Below are 18680 nucleotides of genomic sequence, written 5' to 3'. Positions count from 1 at the left end.
GGGAAGACATGAACCATCACTGGTGGGACATGTTGTTTGGATGGTCCCCTACTGCGACTGGCATTATAAATAAGTTGTGTCACCCCATTATTGTCCTTTTGATGCTAATTTTAGTTAGCTTTGTTTTCCTACTGTACTGTTTATATGGAACTGGAGGATGCTACAGCGACTAACAATTCTAACTTCCATGGCTAGTGCCCATGAGAATGCATTGAGAAGTAATTTTGCAAAAAAATACCATGCAATTCCCCTTCGAGTGGTAAATCGTGCAGCTGGCAAATGAATTTGCCCATGTTAAAAAGACGGGGGGAATTGATGTGCGAAAGCAGACAAGGAGGGCTGGGAGCGTTAGAACTTGGCGTTGTTCGCCTTGAAGACCTTGGAAGTTGATAACGAAGGAGCCAGCTAGCAGAAGTTTACTGATAAGTGGGCACTGGAATGCAGAAAGCTGGCGGCATTTGGTTCAGGAGTTTGAAAACCGCCAGAAGAGACCGAGGCTGCGCAAAGTTCAAAAGAAAATATTCATCCCGAAGAAGACTTCCTATTTCATCCCTAAGACCCCGGCCTACGACCATCAGGAGGCACTACGCAGGCGCAAGACTGAAGTGAACTTTCCAGAACTAATTATAATACGAAGCGGGGATAGGTAATAAACATGTATTAGATGATTATGTATACCTCTATCTGTACACTATAAGTAGCCACTTGTTAAGCCATAAGGTGTGCAAGTTTGGGCAGAGCTATCTCCCTCGCACCCACCGGTGTAATAAACATACCTGCTTTATAACTCATTTTGGGTTATAGGGTTTGATTCCACAAAACACCTGCCTGTGGCAAAGGGGTTGGAAATGAATGATCTTTAAGGTCCCTTCCAACCCAAACCATTCTATGATTCTATGAAAAAGAACTCCAAATACCCAAGATTTGCACAAACCTGAATAAAAAATGTCTCTCTCGGTCATGTAGTTATTGGCTTATTGCACATCGGGTAACGGATCTACATTTTGGACAACAGTGTCAGTGAGGCGACTGCCCTGCCTGTGCTGGGGTCACCCTTAGCTCCTCTTCCCTTGCAGGGCATCCTGCCTTTGTGGCTCCATGACAGGTTCTAAGAGCATATGTTAATGTCACCTAGATTTATAGGTCATTAAGATCTTAGCACACATCTACCTGCAGCTTATCAGGACATCCAACTTGAGGAAAGGAAGGGCAGCCTAAAAGAAGTGATAGACTTCCTCCACACCAAAAGATTCAAGCCATTAAGAGATAATGGTGGGAAGACAGAAGAGGGTAGGACCTATGGGACACCCAGATAAGGAACAGAAGCAGTGAACAAATCCTACTGACTCTCAGAGGTGTCTGATACAGGATGGAAAGACAAAAGATTGCAACTAATTGTCAACTCCTCAAGCATGCAAAAAAGCCCCAAACCAGCACACAGTTGCCAAATAAAGAACAACCTAGGAGAAATGAGGAGGATTCAGTAGCTGGTGGGAATCCCTTGTCCTTGTCAATTCAAGGAATCTTGAACAGATCATCCAGATACAACCATCTTGGTGCCCAACTGCTGGACAGTTCACTTGGGACTCACTCATGTTTTGATGCCTGAGAGGGCAAGTGTGAATGAGCTTTACTTCAGTTTTATTTTAAAATTAAACCATCTTCCCTCCTGATAAGGTCTCTCATTGGGATTTGCTACACTGTTACAATATCATTTCCTACAGCTGCATAGAATTTTAAATAATAAACTTTGTTAACACTGTACTGGCTCCCACACAGACCTAATTCAATTATCTCTTACATATAATTACAAAAATAGGAAAATAGAATGGGATGAAGAAGAAGCAGGAGCAACAGGAAACTTCCAGACAGAGACAGTTCAACACAGTGATATTTGTGCTGGAAAACAGTACAAACACATTGAGAGTCTCTGCAGCACTACAGAGAGTGGGTCTGTGCCACCCTCTGTAGAGAAATCCTCGATAATCCAGGATGCAATCATCAGGGTCCCTGAGCCCTACTGAATTACATGAACAACCCATGATCAGGATACTCCAGCCTCACATTATTCCAGATGACAATGCCAACCATAAGTCAGGAAATGCTAAATTTCAAACTTTTACTTAAATATTGTTGGGCTTTGAGGGTCCCTGATGTTAGGGGAAGCCATGATTGTGTGCCGGGAACCCATAACAACAAGCAGCATCTTACCAAGTCTTTCTCTCTTTCCAGTGGGATTTGATGATGCAGTGGAGGTTTTCTTCTATTATAAATCTTTCAACAGAATGACTGCCAGGCATGACAGGGCCCTATTAAAATGGAATTAAGATTGATGAAAGATCATTGTAGAGAAACATAATTTTTTAATATGCACATACATACATATATAAATAAAAATAAATCTTGACAGATTGAATTAGGCACTTGTGAAGATTTAACATCAGCAAATTTTAGAGTGAACAGCTAAAAGACAGACTGCAAACTTCAGTGCAGTTACCAAATACATTATCATAAGAGAAGATTTTGGATTTTTGTACCAGATTTGTACATGAATCATGTAAAAATCTTATAAACAAATAGTCAGCTATGATTTCAACTGTACCCATATTTACAATGAAACAGTTTTGGTGACATTTATGGTTTGTTAATTGCACATACAAGATTAAAGTACTTCTATATTTAGGCAGCTAGGACCATGCTAAATAATTGAGGTTTTGCATCTTTTGTTTCTTCAAGCTACACAAAATTATTATACATTGGGAGCGTATTAATACACACTTCATCTTTTCCAGTTACAGCACAGAAGATCAGAGTGATCTGGAAACTGATAATGCATCCTGCTCTAGTTGCAAAGTGAAAACATTGCAGCTTTAATCATCTCAATGTTCTATCTTTATGCTGGTTATAAAGGCATAGTTTAATAGCCAGCTTAACAAACATGTTTTACTTCATAATTAGTCCACAGTGTGGCTTAGTTCTATATTCACTGTCTGTTACTGTACATCAGCTGATGTAGGAACTCAAGCTTGAAGAACTCCACTGCATACCAATACCTTACTATCCTTTACTGCCTTGCAAAACTAGACCCAAAGCATCACAAACCTACATTTATAGCAAGTGCAATACTTGTAAAAGTTAACTATTTAATTGGCTCTGAGAATTATCTTCCAAAAAAACCAAAGAAATAGTCCCAGAAACATCCTAAAAGGTAGGATAGAATGATTTTGTAAGCCCGTTGTTAATTGTAATGTGCTCACAGTTATGTGTCAATGTTCCATAAAATACAACTAAAAGGCAATGAGATTACTGTATCTATTTGCTCTTCCCATTGTGGCTATGATAACAGCTCTGTTCACAGAAAGGTGGAAATTTTGACTAGGCAAGGGCAATCTCACTGTAAACCTGAAGAACCATCAAGGTAAAGCATGCAGGAGCGAGTATAGGCCATACTGGTAGAGTGGTGGTGTTGCATGTTAAAAGGAGCACAGATGCAAAGCAGATCAACAAGCTAAACATGTAAGTAAGAGAATCCTGATGGACTGAAATGCCATGCCTAAACCAAGGAAAAGACGTAGTATTTGACTACGTGATTGACTGCAACAGCAGCACAGGCTATAACATGCTGAGTAAAAAATACACTATTGCATTTTTTCATTTTACATACTAGCTAAAAAAGAGTATTATGAATAGAAGCTAAAAGGCGCAGCTAAAATGTTCCATTTTTGAGGGTGGCACAGAGACTATTTAAAGCTACCGTGCAGCAAATGCACACTATTTACTGATAGAGACTTGCAAAGAAGCAAAAAGGAAATTGGATGTGCTAAACAGCAGTACAAGAGAGATTAGCAAAAGCAATCCTGAAAGCTGAAGTTGTGTCTAGATGAAGACATGCCAACAAGTGTTTACCCACCAAAGAGTTCAAGAAACTTGAGAATGAAATTGCTGACCTATCAATTGGACTACATGTCCCCTCATTCAAAATCAGCCTGATATCTATTCAGCTAGGATGAGATCAATTGTCTTCCAGGAAATTGCAAACCAGCAAGGCTGACTTCTATATTGGGCAAATTATTGAAAACTATTAAAAAAATAATAGCATTAGGAGGCATAAGCATAAATGCTATTTGGGGAAGAGGCAGTACAGCTTTTGTAAAGTCAGGCCTCTCATACTTATTGGAGCTCTCTGATGAAGTCAACAATCATGTGTAGATATGAGAAACATGGCTGACAGCCTAGCTGGATCTTCAAAAGTCTTTCATGTAAACTAAGCAACCACAGTAGAAGAGGGGAAGTCCTTACACAGATAAATAACTGTTTAAAAGATAAGCAAGCGTCAGGGACCTGTGCTAAATTATCTGGAAAGGGAGCAGGCATTGGATACGAGAAAAGTTGCAGATGCTACTTTTAAATAACTCGGTAACAACAAGGGCCATCCATGAAAAACTGCAGATATAAAAAAAAAGTTGAGAAACTTGGTGTCTGGGTGTTAAAGCAGAAGATAAGCATAAAATGACTGGTTGACTTCTCTCTACAGATGGGAAAAATAGATCAGCTTCACTAATAATGTGGTGAGCACTGAACTGCCCTCTATTGTTCAGGAATGCAAACTTGGTTGTGACATAGTTCTATACAAACCTTATCTCAATATTCAATAGCAGATTGGACTTATCAGAAAAGGAATAATGAACAACACTGAACATTGTGCCACTGTATAAGTTCATGGTGCATCCACATCTTCCATTCTGTATGCAGTTCCATTCAAACTCACCACTCTCCCCTCCCCCAATGCAATATAGCAGTATAGCAGAACTGGAAAAGTTTCAGAAAACATGATGGTGGTGACCTAGGGTATAGAACAGCTTCTATAAAAGGGACGATTAGACAGGTTACTATCATTCAACCTAGAAAAAACACAGTTGAGCCAGGATATGCTAGAGATTTTATAGGTGCTGAATTGCCTAGAGAGGCTGGAGAGAACAAATGTTTGTTGTCTCTTCCAATGCAAGAATCGGGGGCCAACAAATGAAGCTAACAGGTGGAAAAGTGCTTGGGGAAAGCATTTTGTTTTCTTTCCCTATGCCTAAGTTGTCTTGTCAAAACATCTGCTCTTGGCCACTGCTGGAGACAGAAACCAGGCTAGATGGACTTTTGATCTAACCCAGGTCAACCACTATGTTCCATTATCCATATTGACCAATTTGAACAGATGTGTAGAGGATAGTCCTCAATGTATAAAGTTCCTATAGGCAGCTAGGGTAAGCAAACCAAACCACTATTGTCACGGAATGAGAGGCTGCTACCTGAACACAGTTATGTTATTAAACATCAGAGAATCCATTCAAGACATATCCTTAACGAAAACATCTGAAAATCACTAATTAAACTTCAACAATTTACCTGTCAGCATTAACCCCGTCATCTACTTAATCTCCCCAGCAGTATCAAAATGCAATTACTGCTGACTTTCACACTGATAACCATTCTGGGAGAGGTGACGCTGCATTTGACCAGCACTGCCTTGCAACTCCCCAATGCACATTCAGTCCCAACCCAGCAAATACATACCTCTGGGTCATCTGTGTAGTCAAACATCCGAAAAATAACCCTTGGCATTGGGTATACTGAATCTTCAGTGTGAGGCGGAGGAGTGAATGGAGGCAGGTTATGCTGCAATGCTTCGCAAAGAATACCGTCAAAGGCAAGGTAAGGCCTCAAAATGTGTCTTTCTTGCCAACGGTCTTTTTTCAGCTTCTGAATCTGGGCCCAAAGGCAGTCCAAGTACTGAAGGAAAAGACACAAAATATCAGATATGCTGAATTTAATAAATGAACTTGTAGCTCTCTGTGACATATGGGCTGTCAAACATTTAGGTAAATTCCTTATTGCATTCAGATTAAAAAAAAAACTAAGCAGCTACATAAACTGCATATTAGAATCCATCTAGTGATTCAGTAAACCAAGAAACAATTGAAAACTCTGAAGAGCAATCTTGCTCCTATTTTCACACATTAAAGGCATCTGCCATTTTACTAGTAAAGTAAAATAAACACCAGAGCGCAGTCCAGGAGTCCAAGTGTGACACACAAATTCACTGCATCAATATTAATCCAGTAAACATTCATTCCACCTACAAAAAGACTCACATTATTTCTATATTTACAATTCAAGATTTAAATACAGCCTAAGAGATACCAAATTAGGGGGAGCGGTTAATACAAGGAAAGCAGGGCTGTTGTTCAGAGCGACCTGAGAAGCTGGAGAAATGTGCTGACAGGAACTTCATGCAGTTCAACTAAGGCAAATGCTAAACCCTGCACCTAGAATCATAAAGGTTGGAAAAGTCCTCCGAGATCATCCAGTCCAACTGTCAGCCCAACACCACCATGCCTACTAAACCATGTCACAAAGTGCCACATCTACACATTTTTTTAACACTTTCATGGAAGGAAACCACCACTTCCCTGGGCAGCCTGTTCCAATGTTTGACCACTCTTTTGTTAAAGAAATTTTTTCTAATATGCAATCTAAACCTCCCCCGGCACAACTCGAGGCCATTTTACGCTTCTATCACTTGTTACTTGGGAGAAGAGACCAGCACCCATCTCACTAGAACCTCCTTTCAGGTAACTGTAGAGAGCAATAAAGTCTCCCCTCAGCCTTCTCCTCTCCAGACTAAACAGCCCTAGGGAGAATCACAGAATCATTTAGGCTAGAAAAGACCTCTAAGATCATCAAGTCCAATCATAAACCTAACACTGCCAAGTTCACCACTAAACCATGCCCCTAAACATCACATCTACACGTCTTTTAAATACCTCCAGGGATGGTGATTCAATCACTTCCCTGGGCTACCTGTTCCAATGTCTGACAACCCTTTCAGTGAAGTAATTTTTCCTAATATCTAGCCTAAACCTCCCCTGGCACAACTTGAAGCCCTTACCTCTCATCCTGTGGGAGAAGAGACCAACATGCACCTTGCTACAATCTCCTTTCAGGTAGCTATAGAGAGCAATAAGGTCTCCCCTCAGCCTCCCTTTCTCCAGCCCCAGTTTCCTCAGCCACTCCTCATAAGACTTGTTCTCTGGACACGCTCCAGCCCCTCAGTGTCTTTCTTGTAGTGAGGGGCTCAAAACTGAACATAGTATTTGAGGTGTGGTCTCATCAGCACCGAGTACAGGGGCACAATTCCCTATTCCTGCTGGCCACACTATTTCTGACACAAGTCAGGACGCTATTGATCATCTTGGTCACCTGGACACACTGCTGGCTCATGTTCAACCATCTGTTCACCGGCATCCCCAGGTCCTTTTCTGCCAGGCAGCTTTCCAGGACCTCTTCCCCAAGCCTGTAGCGTTGCATGGGGTTGTTGTGACTGAAGTGCAGGACCCGACAATTAGCCATGTTGAACCCCGTACAGTTGGCCTCAGCCCATTGATCCAGCCTGTCCAGATCCCTATGCAGAGCCTCCTTACTTTCAAGCAGATCAACACTCCTGCTCAACTTGGCAACATCCACTGGGTTTCTCTCATCCACTAGGCGAGTCACTTGGTCATAGAAGATCAGGTTAGTCAGGCAGGGCCTGCCTCTCCTAAACCCATGCTGACTGGGCCTGATCACCTGGTTGTCCTGTATATGCTGCGTGATGGCACTCAGATGATCTGCTCCATAAATTTCCCTGGCACTGAGGTCAGGCTGACAGGCCTGTAGTTCCCCAGATCCTCCTTCTGACCTTTCTTGTAGATGGACGTCACATTTGACGATTTCCAGTCAAGTGGGACCTCCCCAGTTAACCAGGACTGATGACAAATGAGGGAAAGTGGCTTGGTGAGCACTTCCTTCAGTATTCTTGGGTGGATCTCATCCAGCCCCATAGACTTGTGCACGTCTAGGTGGAGTAGCAAGTCGCTAACCATTTCCCCTTGGATTATGGGGGCTTCATTCTGCTCCCTGCCCCTGTCTTCCAGCTCAGGCGACTGAGTACCCCGAGAACAACTGATCTTACTATTAAAGACTGAGACAAAGAAGGCATTAAGTCCCTCAGCCTTATCCTCGCCCTTTGCCACTATGTTTCCTCCCACATCCATTAAAGGATGGAGATTCTCCTTACTCTTCCTTTTGTTATGAATGTATTTATAGAAACATTTTTTATTGTCTTTTATGGTAGTAGCCAGATTAAGTTCTAGTTGGGGTTGGGCCCTTCTAATTTTCTCCCTGTGTGGCCTCACCTTCGTAGTCCTGAGTTGCTTGCCCCTTCTTCCAAAGGTCATAAACTCTCCTTTTTTCCCTGAGTCCCAGCTAGAGCTCTCTGTTCAGCCAGGCTGGTCTTCTTCCCTGATGGCTTGTCTTCCAGCACATGGGGATAGCCTGCTCTTGCACCCTTAAGACTTCCTCCTTGAAGAATATCCTGTTTTCCTGGACTCCTTTGCCCTTCAGGACTGCCTCCCAATGGACTCTGTCAACCAGGCCCCTAAACAGGCCAAAGTCCACTCTCCGGAAGTCCAAGGTGGCAGTTCTGCAGATCTCCCTCCTCACTTCTCCGAGAATCAAAAACTCTATCATTTCATGATCACCATGCCCAAGATGGCCTCCAACCATCACATCACCCACAAGTTCTCTGTGGAAGAACACTCTAAAGGTTTTCTTTTTGCAGAAGGGAAACATTTTAATGGGTAGATTACATCTTCCTTCTCCAAAACGTACTTTCAGTACAAAACCTTGTAACCTCATTTCCCAAGAATATTATGTTTGGTGATCATTCCTTGTTTAGCAGCATTTCCTAAAGGGGACTGTCATCAAACAACAAAATGCTCTCACACTCACCCAATGCAGCTCTAAGTTTTAACCCAGGACTTAGAAGAGAACTTTTTGCCTAGAATCCATTTTATGGGAGGGCAATCAACAGAATTAATTTTTTTTTAAAGCACCTTTAATTTTAAACTTCTGAAGAACACTTCAGCCAAATAATTATTTTAAATCATCTTTTAAACAGTACAAAATAAATAAAGCCTACTTGCCTCTTCTTGTGGATGTGGTTTATCAGCAGTCCAAACTTGTAACATGGGTATATGAATCTTCTGGCGACGCCTGTTTATACAGGAAAGAAAAACCTAACAATTACAAAGTTGATCTAAGAAAGCAACATTTTCTTATTGTGAGTGCATTACTATTTGGTCTACTGAGCTGATGAGGTCTGCAGTAGTATAGAAATAGGTTTGTGAACATTTAAATTATCACTAATGCCTAGTCTCATTGGCAGTGTTAACTCAAATCACTTAGAGAAAAAGACACATACACACACACACAGAGACACAGGTGACCAGTAGCATAGTCATAAATATTACCTTCAACGCACACAGAAGTTGAGAGTGATACTTAAGTTGTCTAGATTCATAATATTCTCCATCTATTTTATTTTTCAGGGTCTTTTCCCCACAGTTGTTTGGGTCTAAGAATTTAGAGTATTTTTAAATTCATAGAATCATAGAATAGTTTGGGTTGGAAGGGACCTTAAAGATCATCTAATTCCAACCCCCCTGACATGGGCAGGGACATGTCCCACTAGATCAGGCTGCCCAAGGATTAACAATAATCATTGTTAATTGCCCATTATTAACAATAATCAAAGCTATTGATCCATAATTGAATAGGTACCAGAAAGAGTATATTTTTACTGGTTATAGCTTACTTCAGATAGCTTTCTGTGTGGGACAAGAGACGATCTATTTCAGCATCTTTCTTCTCATACAACTCTTTTCCAACCCAAGGCAAAGATGACAGAAATACAAACACATACCAATCACATCGTACCTACAGGAAATAAATTAAAAAGTGATTTCTTTGACAAATTTATTGAATTTGTCTCAATGCAGAGAGCAGCAATCAGTACTTGGGATTACAACTGTGTGTCAGTTCAAGTTCTCGAAGACGTGCCAAGAGTCTGTTTGAAAACAGGAACATATAATTCAGTAGGCAGACATTTAGACATACAATATATTTGGAGACTCACACAAAAACCCTTCTACTGAGCCTCTTTACTTAAATAATTTAAATTTACCAATGCCATGTTTCCTGAAGAATTTCTTTTAGAACTCTTAACAAAGAAAAAACGTTAAACTGAAGTTGAACTAAGCTATCAGCAGAATGATTTAATAATTGACCCTTCCATAAAGTAGGCATATGCAACCCATAAGGTACATCACTGTTATAGTGCCCTTAACATGATCTATGAATTCTTTAGGCTACTGAAATGCACTCATCAGCAAAGAAAGAGCTAAATCCAATTCCCATAGTCCATGATGCATTAGCTGGATTGACAGCCAAGGAAAAAAAACCATATTCTTACCTGAAAGATGTTATATTTTAATTGGAACATGACATTCACACATAAAAGAACAAATATTACTTTTTGAATCTTTCTGCAAACTAACTATATATTACAACTGTTCAATAAACTTGGCGAAACTCACCGAGAATTACATACTTGCCAGAAGCAAAGGAAAAGAAATTTACTTGAGTTACCTCACTATAGATGACTTAACTATTTCACTGTATGCATGTATTGTCTAAATCACAGGATCCTTTTATTCATGCTAAGTGAATATTTTATTTATTCATTATAAAGTGTAATTGTGTAAAAACAGCACAACACTTGAGATAGTAGTTACTATGCTTACTTGTGGTATATCTTCCTCCTGTGTCACACATACAAAGTTCTCAAACATGGCTACCATTGAAGGTGCAGCTATTACATGACAATTCACAAGATCAGATAGAAAACGAACCTATTGAACAACAACAAAAATGTTATTTTATTAATTTTTAAATGAATACTCTTGCATTCAACTACATGAAAAGAAATAAGCATTATTCAACTTCAAAGGAGATGGGGGGGAGGGATGGACACGCATGGGGAAAGGGAATAACAGAGCAGGGGAGGAATGGATGGGACACACAGTGACAGCTGGAGAAAGAAGTGAGAGGAAGACACAGGGCACAAGCCAGAATGTGTCACAGGGTGGGAGCGTGAGAAGCAGCAGCAACAACATGCAAGCCAAAACATACGAGCTAGAGTGCACGACAGGGTGGGAGCTCAAGAAAGAACAATCCAGAGGGCACCAACAGTTGACAGCTGAAGAAAGAATGAGTGAGTCACAGAGAATGCAATCCAGTGCATGACCGTTAGAGCACATCACAGGGAGGGAACTGGAGAAAGTAGGAACAAGAGAGCAAGCCAGAGGGCGCAAGCATAAGAATGAGTGAGATGCAAGGTATGGGCCAGAGCACATTAAAGGGTGGTAGCTGAAGAAAGAACAAGTGAGAGAGTGAGACACAGGGCACAAGCCCAAGAAAGAAATAGCCAGCAAGATACAGGGCAGTGGCTGGAAAGAGCATGCATGAGAGACAGGGCAGGGTCCTGCAAGCGAGAAAGCATGACATGGGGCAGGGGCAAGAGTCAGGGAGATAGAGACATGGGGAGTGGGCAAGGGGTGGGGCAGGGGAGCTGCTGGAGGCGAGAGACAGAGTAACACACACAGAGTAAGCAAGACTGAAGATGGAAATTCCCTTTTTGCATGTATCCAGAAGAATAACAGCACACATCAGAGTTAAATCAGCATGCTGCTCATACACGAGTTTCATACAAAATACATTTCTATGGTCACTTATTCATAACTTGAACTAGTTTCATACAGACAGACCCTTAAAACCACTGCTATTGCCAGGTTTTAACAAGGCACCAAACTAATTATATGCTGCTAATCAAATGGAAGTGGTTTCAAAGGGAGCCAGCACTGAAAATTACCCACTTGGTCTTCATTATTTAAGTGGGATGAGCATACAAGACTGATTACAGCCATCCAATATAACCTATCCAATTGGGAATAAGCTGCCTTTAAAACAGATAAAGAAATACATAAAAGGACCCAACCCCTCTGGATGTCAAAAGGAAGAGGGAGTAATTTTGGGTGGGAACGGGGGAGACGAAGACTAGGGTTAAAAAAAAAGATGTGAAAGATTCTACTTACTAAGTACTCAGCTTCATTATACATGTTGACTTTCAAACATTCTTTGAGCTGATGAATCATGGCTTCTACGAATTCCCCACCAAAGTTGTAGTTCCTGGCATTCAGCAGCCCAACTAATGTTGTATAAATGGTAAGCTTTTCTGGTAACAGACGTGCGCTGATTTGAATGAAGAAAAACAAGCATTTTGTTAGATGTTCATTTATCACATCCCAACCACTACATTTACATAGCCTCTTTGAACCTGCTTTGTATAGGTTATGCTTCTCTTGTGCTTAAGCAAAGTAAACTGCTAACCTGACATTAGTTATATGTCCCGTGGACAAAAGATTACAGAACATCCTTTTTAGGACTATAATCCTTTAGGAAAACCTACACTACTTTTAACTACATCTCAATATATTTTCTCTTTAATTATTTTTAACTTGTAAGTATTTAGAATTATAGTAGGTTCTAAAACAGAAGTTTTCAGTACAAGGTCTTAAAGAAATAGACAGGTTAGGTCCTATTGTAACTACTTATTTCCTTCAAATGTTTTGCAAATGTGTAAGCTAACTCCATGCCTTCAAAAGCATTCAGCTGTTGTGGGAAACAGATGTAGTTTGACTTATGTTTATGAACAGTGCTACAAAAATGGATTTAAAATTTCCTTACAGCTATTGCACAAGCTGGCACTGAAATACCACCCCAACTCACCACTTCCCCCAAATGTGGTATACTACTGCAGACCCCACACAATCCCCTCCTGGGACACATCCCCAGTGGCCCAACAAGGCAAAGCAACTCTGATCCAGTGCTTTGCCAGGGAGAGGAATGAGTGTTGCTAGCCAAGGGGGAAGCCTACCTCTGGTACCTTCATCTCTCCACTACTAGAGGGTAGGTTCATGGAGAGAGGAGCACCTCAGCCCCTAAAAAGGGGAACAGGAAAAGTAGGAATACACAAATAAGAATTGGCACCCAACAGGTATTTGTATTCTTTAGTGACCTTTCAATTCAGAAACAAGATACTACTCAGCACAGATTCATAGAATCATAGAATAGTTAGGGTTGGAAGAGACCTTAAAGATCATCTAGTTCCAACCCCCTACCATGGGCAGAGACATCCCACTAGATCAGGCTGCCCAAGGCCCCATCCAACCTGGCCTTGAACACCTCCAGGGATGGGGCATCCACAACTTCCCTTGGCAACCTGTTCCAGTGCCTCACCGCTCTCATGGTGAAGAAATTCTTCCTAATGTCCAGTCTAAATCTGCCCCTCTCCAGTATGTACCCATTCCCCCTCGTCCCATCACCACAAGCCTTTATTGAATAGCCCCTCTCCAGCTTTCCTGTAGGCCCCCTTCAGGTACTGGAAGGTCACTATAAGATCCCCTCTGAGTCTTCTCCAGGCTGAACAAGCCCAACTCTCTCAGCCTGTCCTCGTAGGGAACATGTTCCAGCCCTCCAATCATCTTTGTAGCCCTCCTCTGGACCACTTCCAACAGCTCCATATCCTTCTTACGTTGAGGATTCCAGAACTGGACAAAGTACTCCAGATGAGGTCTCACAAGAGAGGAACAGGGGACAGAATCACTTCCCTCGACCTGCTGGCCATGCTTATTTTGATGCAGCCCAGGATATGGTTGGCCTTCTGGGCTGAGCGCACATTCCCGGCTCATGTCGAGCTTCCCATCAACCAGCACCCCCAAGTCCTTCTCTGCAGGGCTGGTCTCAATCACGTTATCCCCCATCAAGTACTGAAAACAGGGATTGCTCTGACTCAGGTGTAGGACCTTACACTTGGCCCTGTTGAACCTCATGAGGTTCTCAGAGGCCCACTTCTCCCTCTTGCTGAGGGTGCACTCAATCTCGCTGTCAATATCATTGACAAAGATATTGAACAGTACCAGTCCCAGTACGGACCCCTGAGGGACACCACGCATCATGGATCTCCATCTGGACTTGGAGCCATTGACTACTACTCTTTGAATATGACCATCCAACCAGTTTCTTATCCCCCGTACTGTCCACCCATCAAATCCATATCTCTCCAATTTAGAGAGAAGGATGTTGTGGGGGACTGTGTCAAAGGCTTTACAGAAGTCCAGATAGATCACATCTGCCGGCTTACCCATGTTCACTGCTGCAGTTACCCCATCATAGAAAGCCACTAAGTGGGTCATACAGGATTTGCCCCTGGTGAAGTCATGCTGGCTGCCATTAATCACCTCCCTGTCCTCCATGTGCTTTAGCATAGCTTCTAGGAAGATCTGTTCCATGATCTTCCCAGGCACAGAGGTGAGGCTGACAGGTCGGTAGTTTTCAGGATCGTCTTTTCTGTCCTTTTTAAAAATGGGCACAACATTCCCTTCTTCCAGTCACCAGGGACTTCTGCTGACTGCCATGACTTTTCAAATATCATGGAGATTGTCTTGGCAACCACATCTGCCAATTCCCTCAGGACTCTGGGATGCATCTCATCAAGTCCCATGGACTTATATATGTTCAGGTTCCTCAGGTGTTCACAAACCTGATCCTCCTCTGCTGGGGGGGGGGGGAATCTATCCCCCTGGTCACCATCTTGTTTTCCCATGATCCAGGAGGGATGAGGAGAGCGGTTATCAGTGAAGACTGAGGCAAAAAAATTAAGTACCTCAGCCTTCTCCTCATCTGTTGATACATGATCACCATTTCCAATCATCAGTGGGGGTGTGTTCTCTTTGACCTTCCTCTTTTGATTGACGTACCTGTAAAAGCCCTTCTTGTCAGTTTTTACTTCCCTTGCCAAGTTCAGCTCCAGCTGTGCCTTGGCCTTCCTGACTTCATCCCTACACAACCGGGCAGTGTCTCTATACACGTCCCAGGTTCCCTGTCCCTGCTTGCACTGCCTGGGCAGTTCCCTCTTCTTTTTTAGTTTAACCAGCAGGTCTCGTCTCAGCCATGCCGGTCTCTTCCCTTTCCTGCCTGATTTTCTACATACGGGGATTGAGCGCTCTTGCACCCTGTGGAAAGCTTCCTTAAATATTTGCCAGCTCTGTTCCGCTCCCTTGTCTCGGAGGACCATGTCCCAGGGGGTCCTACCGAGTAACTCCTTGAAGAGCTGGAAGTCTGCTTTCCTGAAATTTAGTGTCCTGACTATACTCCTCACCTGTCACATATCCCTCTGGACCTTGAACTCCACCAGTGCATGATCACTGCAACCCAAGCTGCCTCCGATCCTAATGTCACTGATGAGTTCGCTTGTATTGGTGACCATAAGGTCCAGTATTGCATCTGGTGACCATAAGGTCCAGTTTTGCATCAGCATATTCCCCATGGCAATGAGAAAGCAGCTCTAGGATCTACTCTGCTTATGACCTTGTGCACAGATTTCAAGTGAGAGTACTGTACATGAATATTTTCCTTGTTTTATGCCTAAGTCAATAGACTAAGCTTCTCCTCAGATTTCTTTTGCCTGGAGTAAGACAAATCCTAAGCAATAACAGCGTTCAAGAACTAAAAGGTGTTCAGAGCATTTAAAGTACTTGAAATAATTAAACTTTTCTGTTTAGCATAGATAACAGAGCACCTCCAAAATCTTCTGCATACATACACAGTACAAAGAATTCTTAATATCTTGCTTTTATAGTTTGGTAGATCAGCTTCCAAGACACCAGCTAGACCCTCCAAGTTGCTCTCCAGAGAGGAAGTACTCTAAGAAAGAAAAGAGTGTCTTCTCATCAATCAGGTATATCAACTACTCCCACAGTAACAGGCAGAAGACAAGCAAATAAAACAAAACATTATTTCACATTTTCTTCCTGTTAGAATTAATGATTCAAATCCATTAGGAATTCACATTTTTTTCTCATTTGCTAGAAATAATAGCAAAAATTACTAACAGCAGCTTCAATTGTGACTTCTCCACAGCAAGGAGCTCTAGTGTTTTCCTAGGAAGTAAGAGCTTCAGAAGTTTCTCAGTAACTGCATTAAACATTATATTAATTATATCAGGGGAAGTGAAGCAACTACCTAGCTTGTATGTGGCTTAAATTAGTGTATAAGACCCATCATATTTGTTGTCACCCTTTTTTCTACACTTGTTAGAAGCACCAAACCCAGCCAAGTCCCAAGATCAGTTGGTGAGGTCTTTTGCTGTTTGTTTGTTTGTGTATTTTTTGTACATATCTCATTATTTTCACTCTACTTCTTGAAAAAAATGGAAGCAGAGACAAAGTTCAGAGTTGGAATGATACCTCTTCACTAGTTATACTTAGCATTGTATCACAGGGTTAATGTTTAAGAATTTTCTTTTTAAAAACCTACTTTTGAAGAGATCAACAAGTTTCCAGCTAGGAAGCTTCCAATAGGTTTTCTTGTTTTGGACCACTAATGTTCAATTAACACATAAAAACATATAAAATAAAGAAAACAATGTATTATGTTCAAGGACCCTATGTCACAAAACAGTATGGAAATACTATTTATACCTTCTCTCCCACTCTGTATATTAAAGATTCAAGTCTCTCTTCAATTTCAGATGGCTCAGATGCTCTCCTCCTTTTGTGAGGTTGCCCTGTTTCAATACATTAAATATGTTATTTGCCTGCTGCAGTGGGTTGACCCCAGACAGCGACCAAGCACGCATGCAGCCACTTGCTCACTCCCCCCCCCCACTATGGGGGAGATAATAGTTTTATTGCAACAGCAATAAAAATCATGGATTGAGATAAAAGGCAGTTTAATAAGTGAAAAAGGAGGGCAGGAGGGAAACAAGTAATACAAAGGCAGTCACTCATCACCTCCTACCAGCAGACCAATGCCTATCCAGCCTCTGAGTGACAATCACCTTGTAAAGACTACCCTCCAATTTTATTGCTGAGCATGATATCAAATGGTATGGAATATCCCTTTAGTCAGTTGGGGTCAGCTGTCTCAGCTGCATCCCCTCCCAACATCTCATCCACTCTCAGCGTACTCGTTGGAAGGGCAAAGTGGGGAAAAAGAAAAGGCCCTGATGTGGTGTGTTGTCAACACTGTTTTGGTCAAAAATGCAAAGTACAGCACCATACAGGCTGCTCTGAAGAAAGTTAACTTCATCCCAGCCAGACCTAGTACACACATTTATTCTAAAAGAACTCTCTAGATGCCTTTACCATGCCAGCACATACTTTTAAGGAAAAAAAAAAGTCCTGACAAAGCATTCAAAACTGACCCAAGAAGAAAAGCAAAAGTATAGCCATATTACTGATATGATATGATCCATTAAGTAGAAACAGTTAACATTGTAGCTGTCTCAAATTTTATTTAGAAATAATTCTGTATTTCTGCTACAGTATGAGAGAGTATATGCAAGATAAACTAAACATCCTTAACAAAGTTATCAGTTATTGTGTATTTTGCTAGTGGTTTTTAACACTTTCTTCAGCATATATATAAAAAAATATTAAGAATCCTTGCTTATATTTTTAGGGTTTTTATAAACTTGAAAAACCTGCACATCAAAGCTATTTAAAAAAAAAAAAAAAAGTGTGATTAAAAAACATGTTTAGCTTTGCAATCAAAAGCTGAAAAAGCTAGTTGCAAAACTGTCCAACTCTCCGCTCACACAGATTTACATTATTAGGAGAAACAGCATTTGCTCCAGTTTCTGATATCGCCATTCTCCACACACAACGTTTTCTGAACGTTTTCTATTAAGTCCCCACAAGATCCGAGAACACCTCCTTCAGACTACACATACGCAGAGTTGAATGCTCTGATCAGTTTACTTTCACCCAGGGCGCTCCCTGTATTTGAGGCAGACCGAAGCAACAGCTCAGGAGAGCCTTCAGCCCCAGTTATGTAAGCTGATTCCTTGCACCAGAGCTCCCTACAAGTCCTGACAGAGGACCAGGGTGAGTCGCCACCACCCAGAGCCAAAGGTGAGGCAGCGCCACGGGGAGTCAGTCACCTCAGCCGAGACCTGCCCATCCCCCAGCCCTAAGGATGACACGGCCCCAAGTGCAGAGCATGCGGAGCCCACACTCTGGAACTAACTCGCTCACTCCATCCATGCTTACCATCGCTCTCGTCACTGTGCCGCCGCCGCCGCGACATACTAGCACCGCCCCTGCGTGAAATCTGCGTGTGAACGAGGAAAAAGCAGGAACGCGACACCGACAATAAAAGAGAAGAAGAACACTATGTAAAGACCGTACATTAGGGATAAGAATATTTTCCTCCGCTTGCCCTCCCTTCCAACTTCCTGTTCCTCTTAATCTTCTTCCGGGGTAAAAGAGCAATAGGATAAGATACTGCCTTCTCTTTTGTGACTTCCCACGACTCTCTGAGAGCTAGCGCTATTTTACCTGTTTCTCTATAGTACAAAGAACTCGGATGATTCCTAAAATGGGGAACAGAATACACACACAGTTAGTGAATTTTCCATTAAATAAAAAAGTTTTATTTACTTTCACTTGTGCCTGGTCTCTTTCGATGGCTTATATTTTGTCCACTGCATGTATGAATTGTGCTTTGTGGGCGCCACTCCTGGGATACCTTACTGACATCTGGTGACAACTCAAGGTTTCTAGTAGGCTCCCAGACACGAGTCACTTTAGCTTTGATGATCTGACAAGATAGGAAAATCGCTTGACAATTTGAAAAAGTTACTTGCTATAAGCAGGTTTGCATCTGGCTTACACCTCACATCATCTAGC

At 41.9% G+C, this 18680-nt stretch overlaps 1 protein-coding gene across 1 annotated transcript in view; it reads right to left on the bottom strand.

The window, feature by feature from the left end:
• Nucleotides 1-18078, bottom strand: part of LOC128850275 (nuclear cap-binding protein subunit 1-like) — an 85796-nt gene extending 67718 nt beyond the window's left edge. Inside the window, exons 1-9 of the mRNA XM_054053292.1 lie at nucleotides 18042-18078; nucleotides 16470-16555; nucleotides 15593-15693; nucleotides 12024-12180; nucleotides 10674-10781; nucleotides 9686-9807; nucleotides 9015-9084; nucleotides 5566-5781; nucleotides 2212-2309 (exon numbers count right to left, since the gene is read on the bottom strand). Of these exons, the coding sequence (XP_053909267.1) occupies nucleotides 2212-2309; nucleotides 5566-5781; nucleotides 9015-9084; nucleotides 9686-9807; nucleotides 10674-10781; nucleotides 12024-12180; nucleotides 15593-15693; nucleotides 16470-16555; nucleotides 18042-18078 (995 nt within the window). The remainder of the gene's footprint in view (nucleotides 1-2211; nucleotides 2310-5565; nucleotides 5782-9014; nucleotides 9085-9685; nucleotides 9808-10673; nucleotides 10782-12023; nucleotides 12181-15592; nucleotides 15694-16469; nucleotides 16556-18041) is intronic.
• Nucleotides 18079-18680: the final 602 nt, after the last annotated feature.

Source organism: Cuculus canorus, chromosome W (genome assembly GCF_017976375.1).
Source record: "Cuculus canorus isolate bCucCan1 chromosome W, bCucCan1.pri, whole genome shotgun sequence".
Classification (NCBI taxonomy): Eukaryota; Metazoa; Chordata; class Aves; order Cuculiformes; family Cuculidae; genus Cuculus; species Cuculus canorus.
Note: the sequence above shows the minus strand (reverse complement) of the source record. Positions and strands in the feature narration are given on the sequence as shown.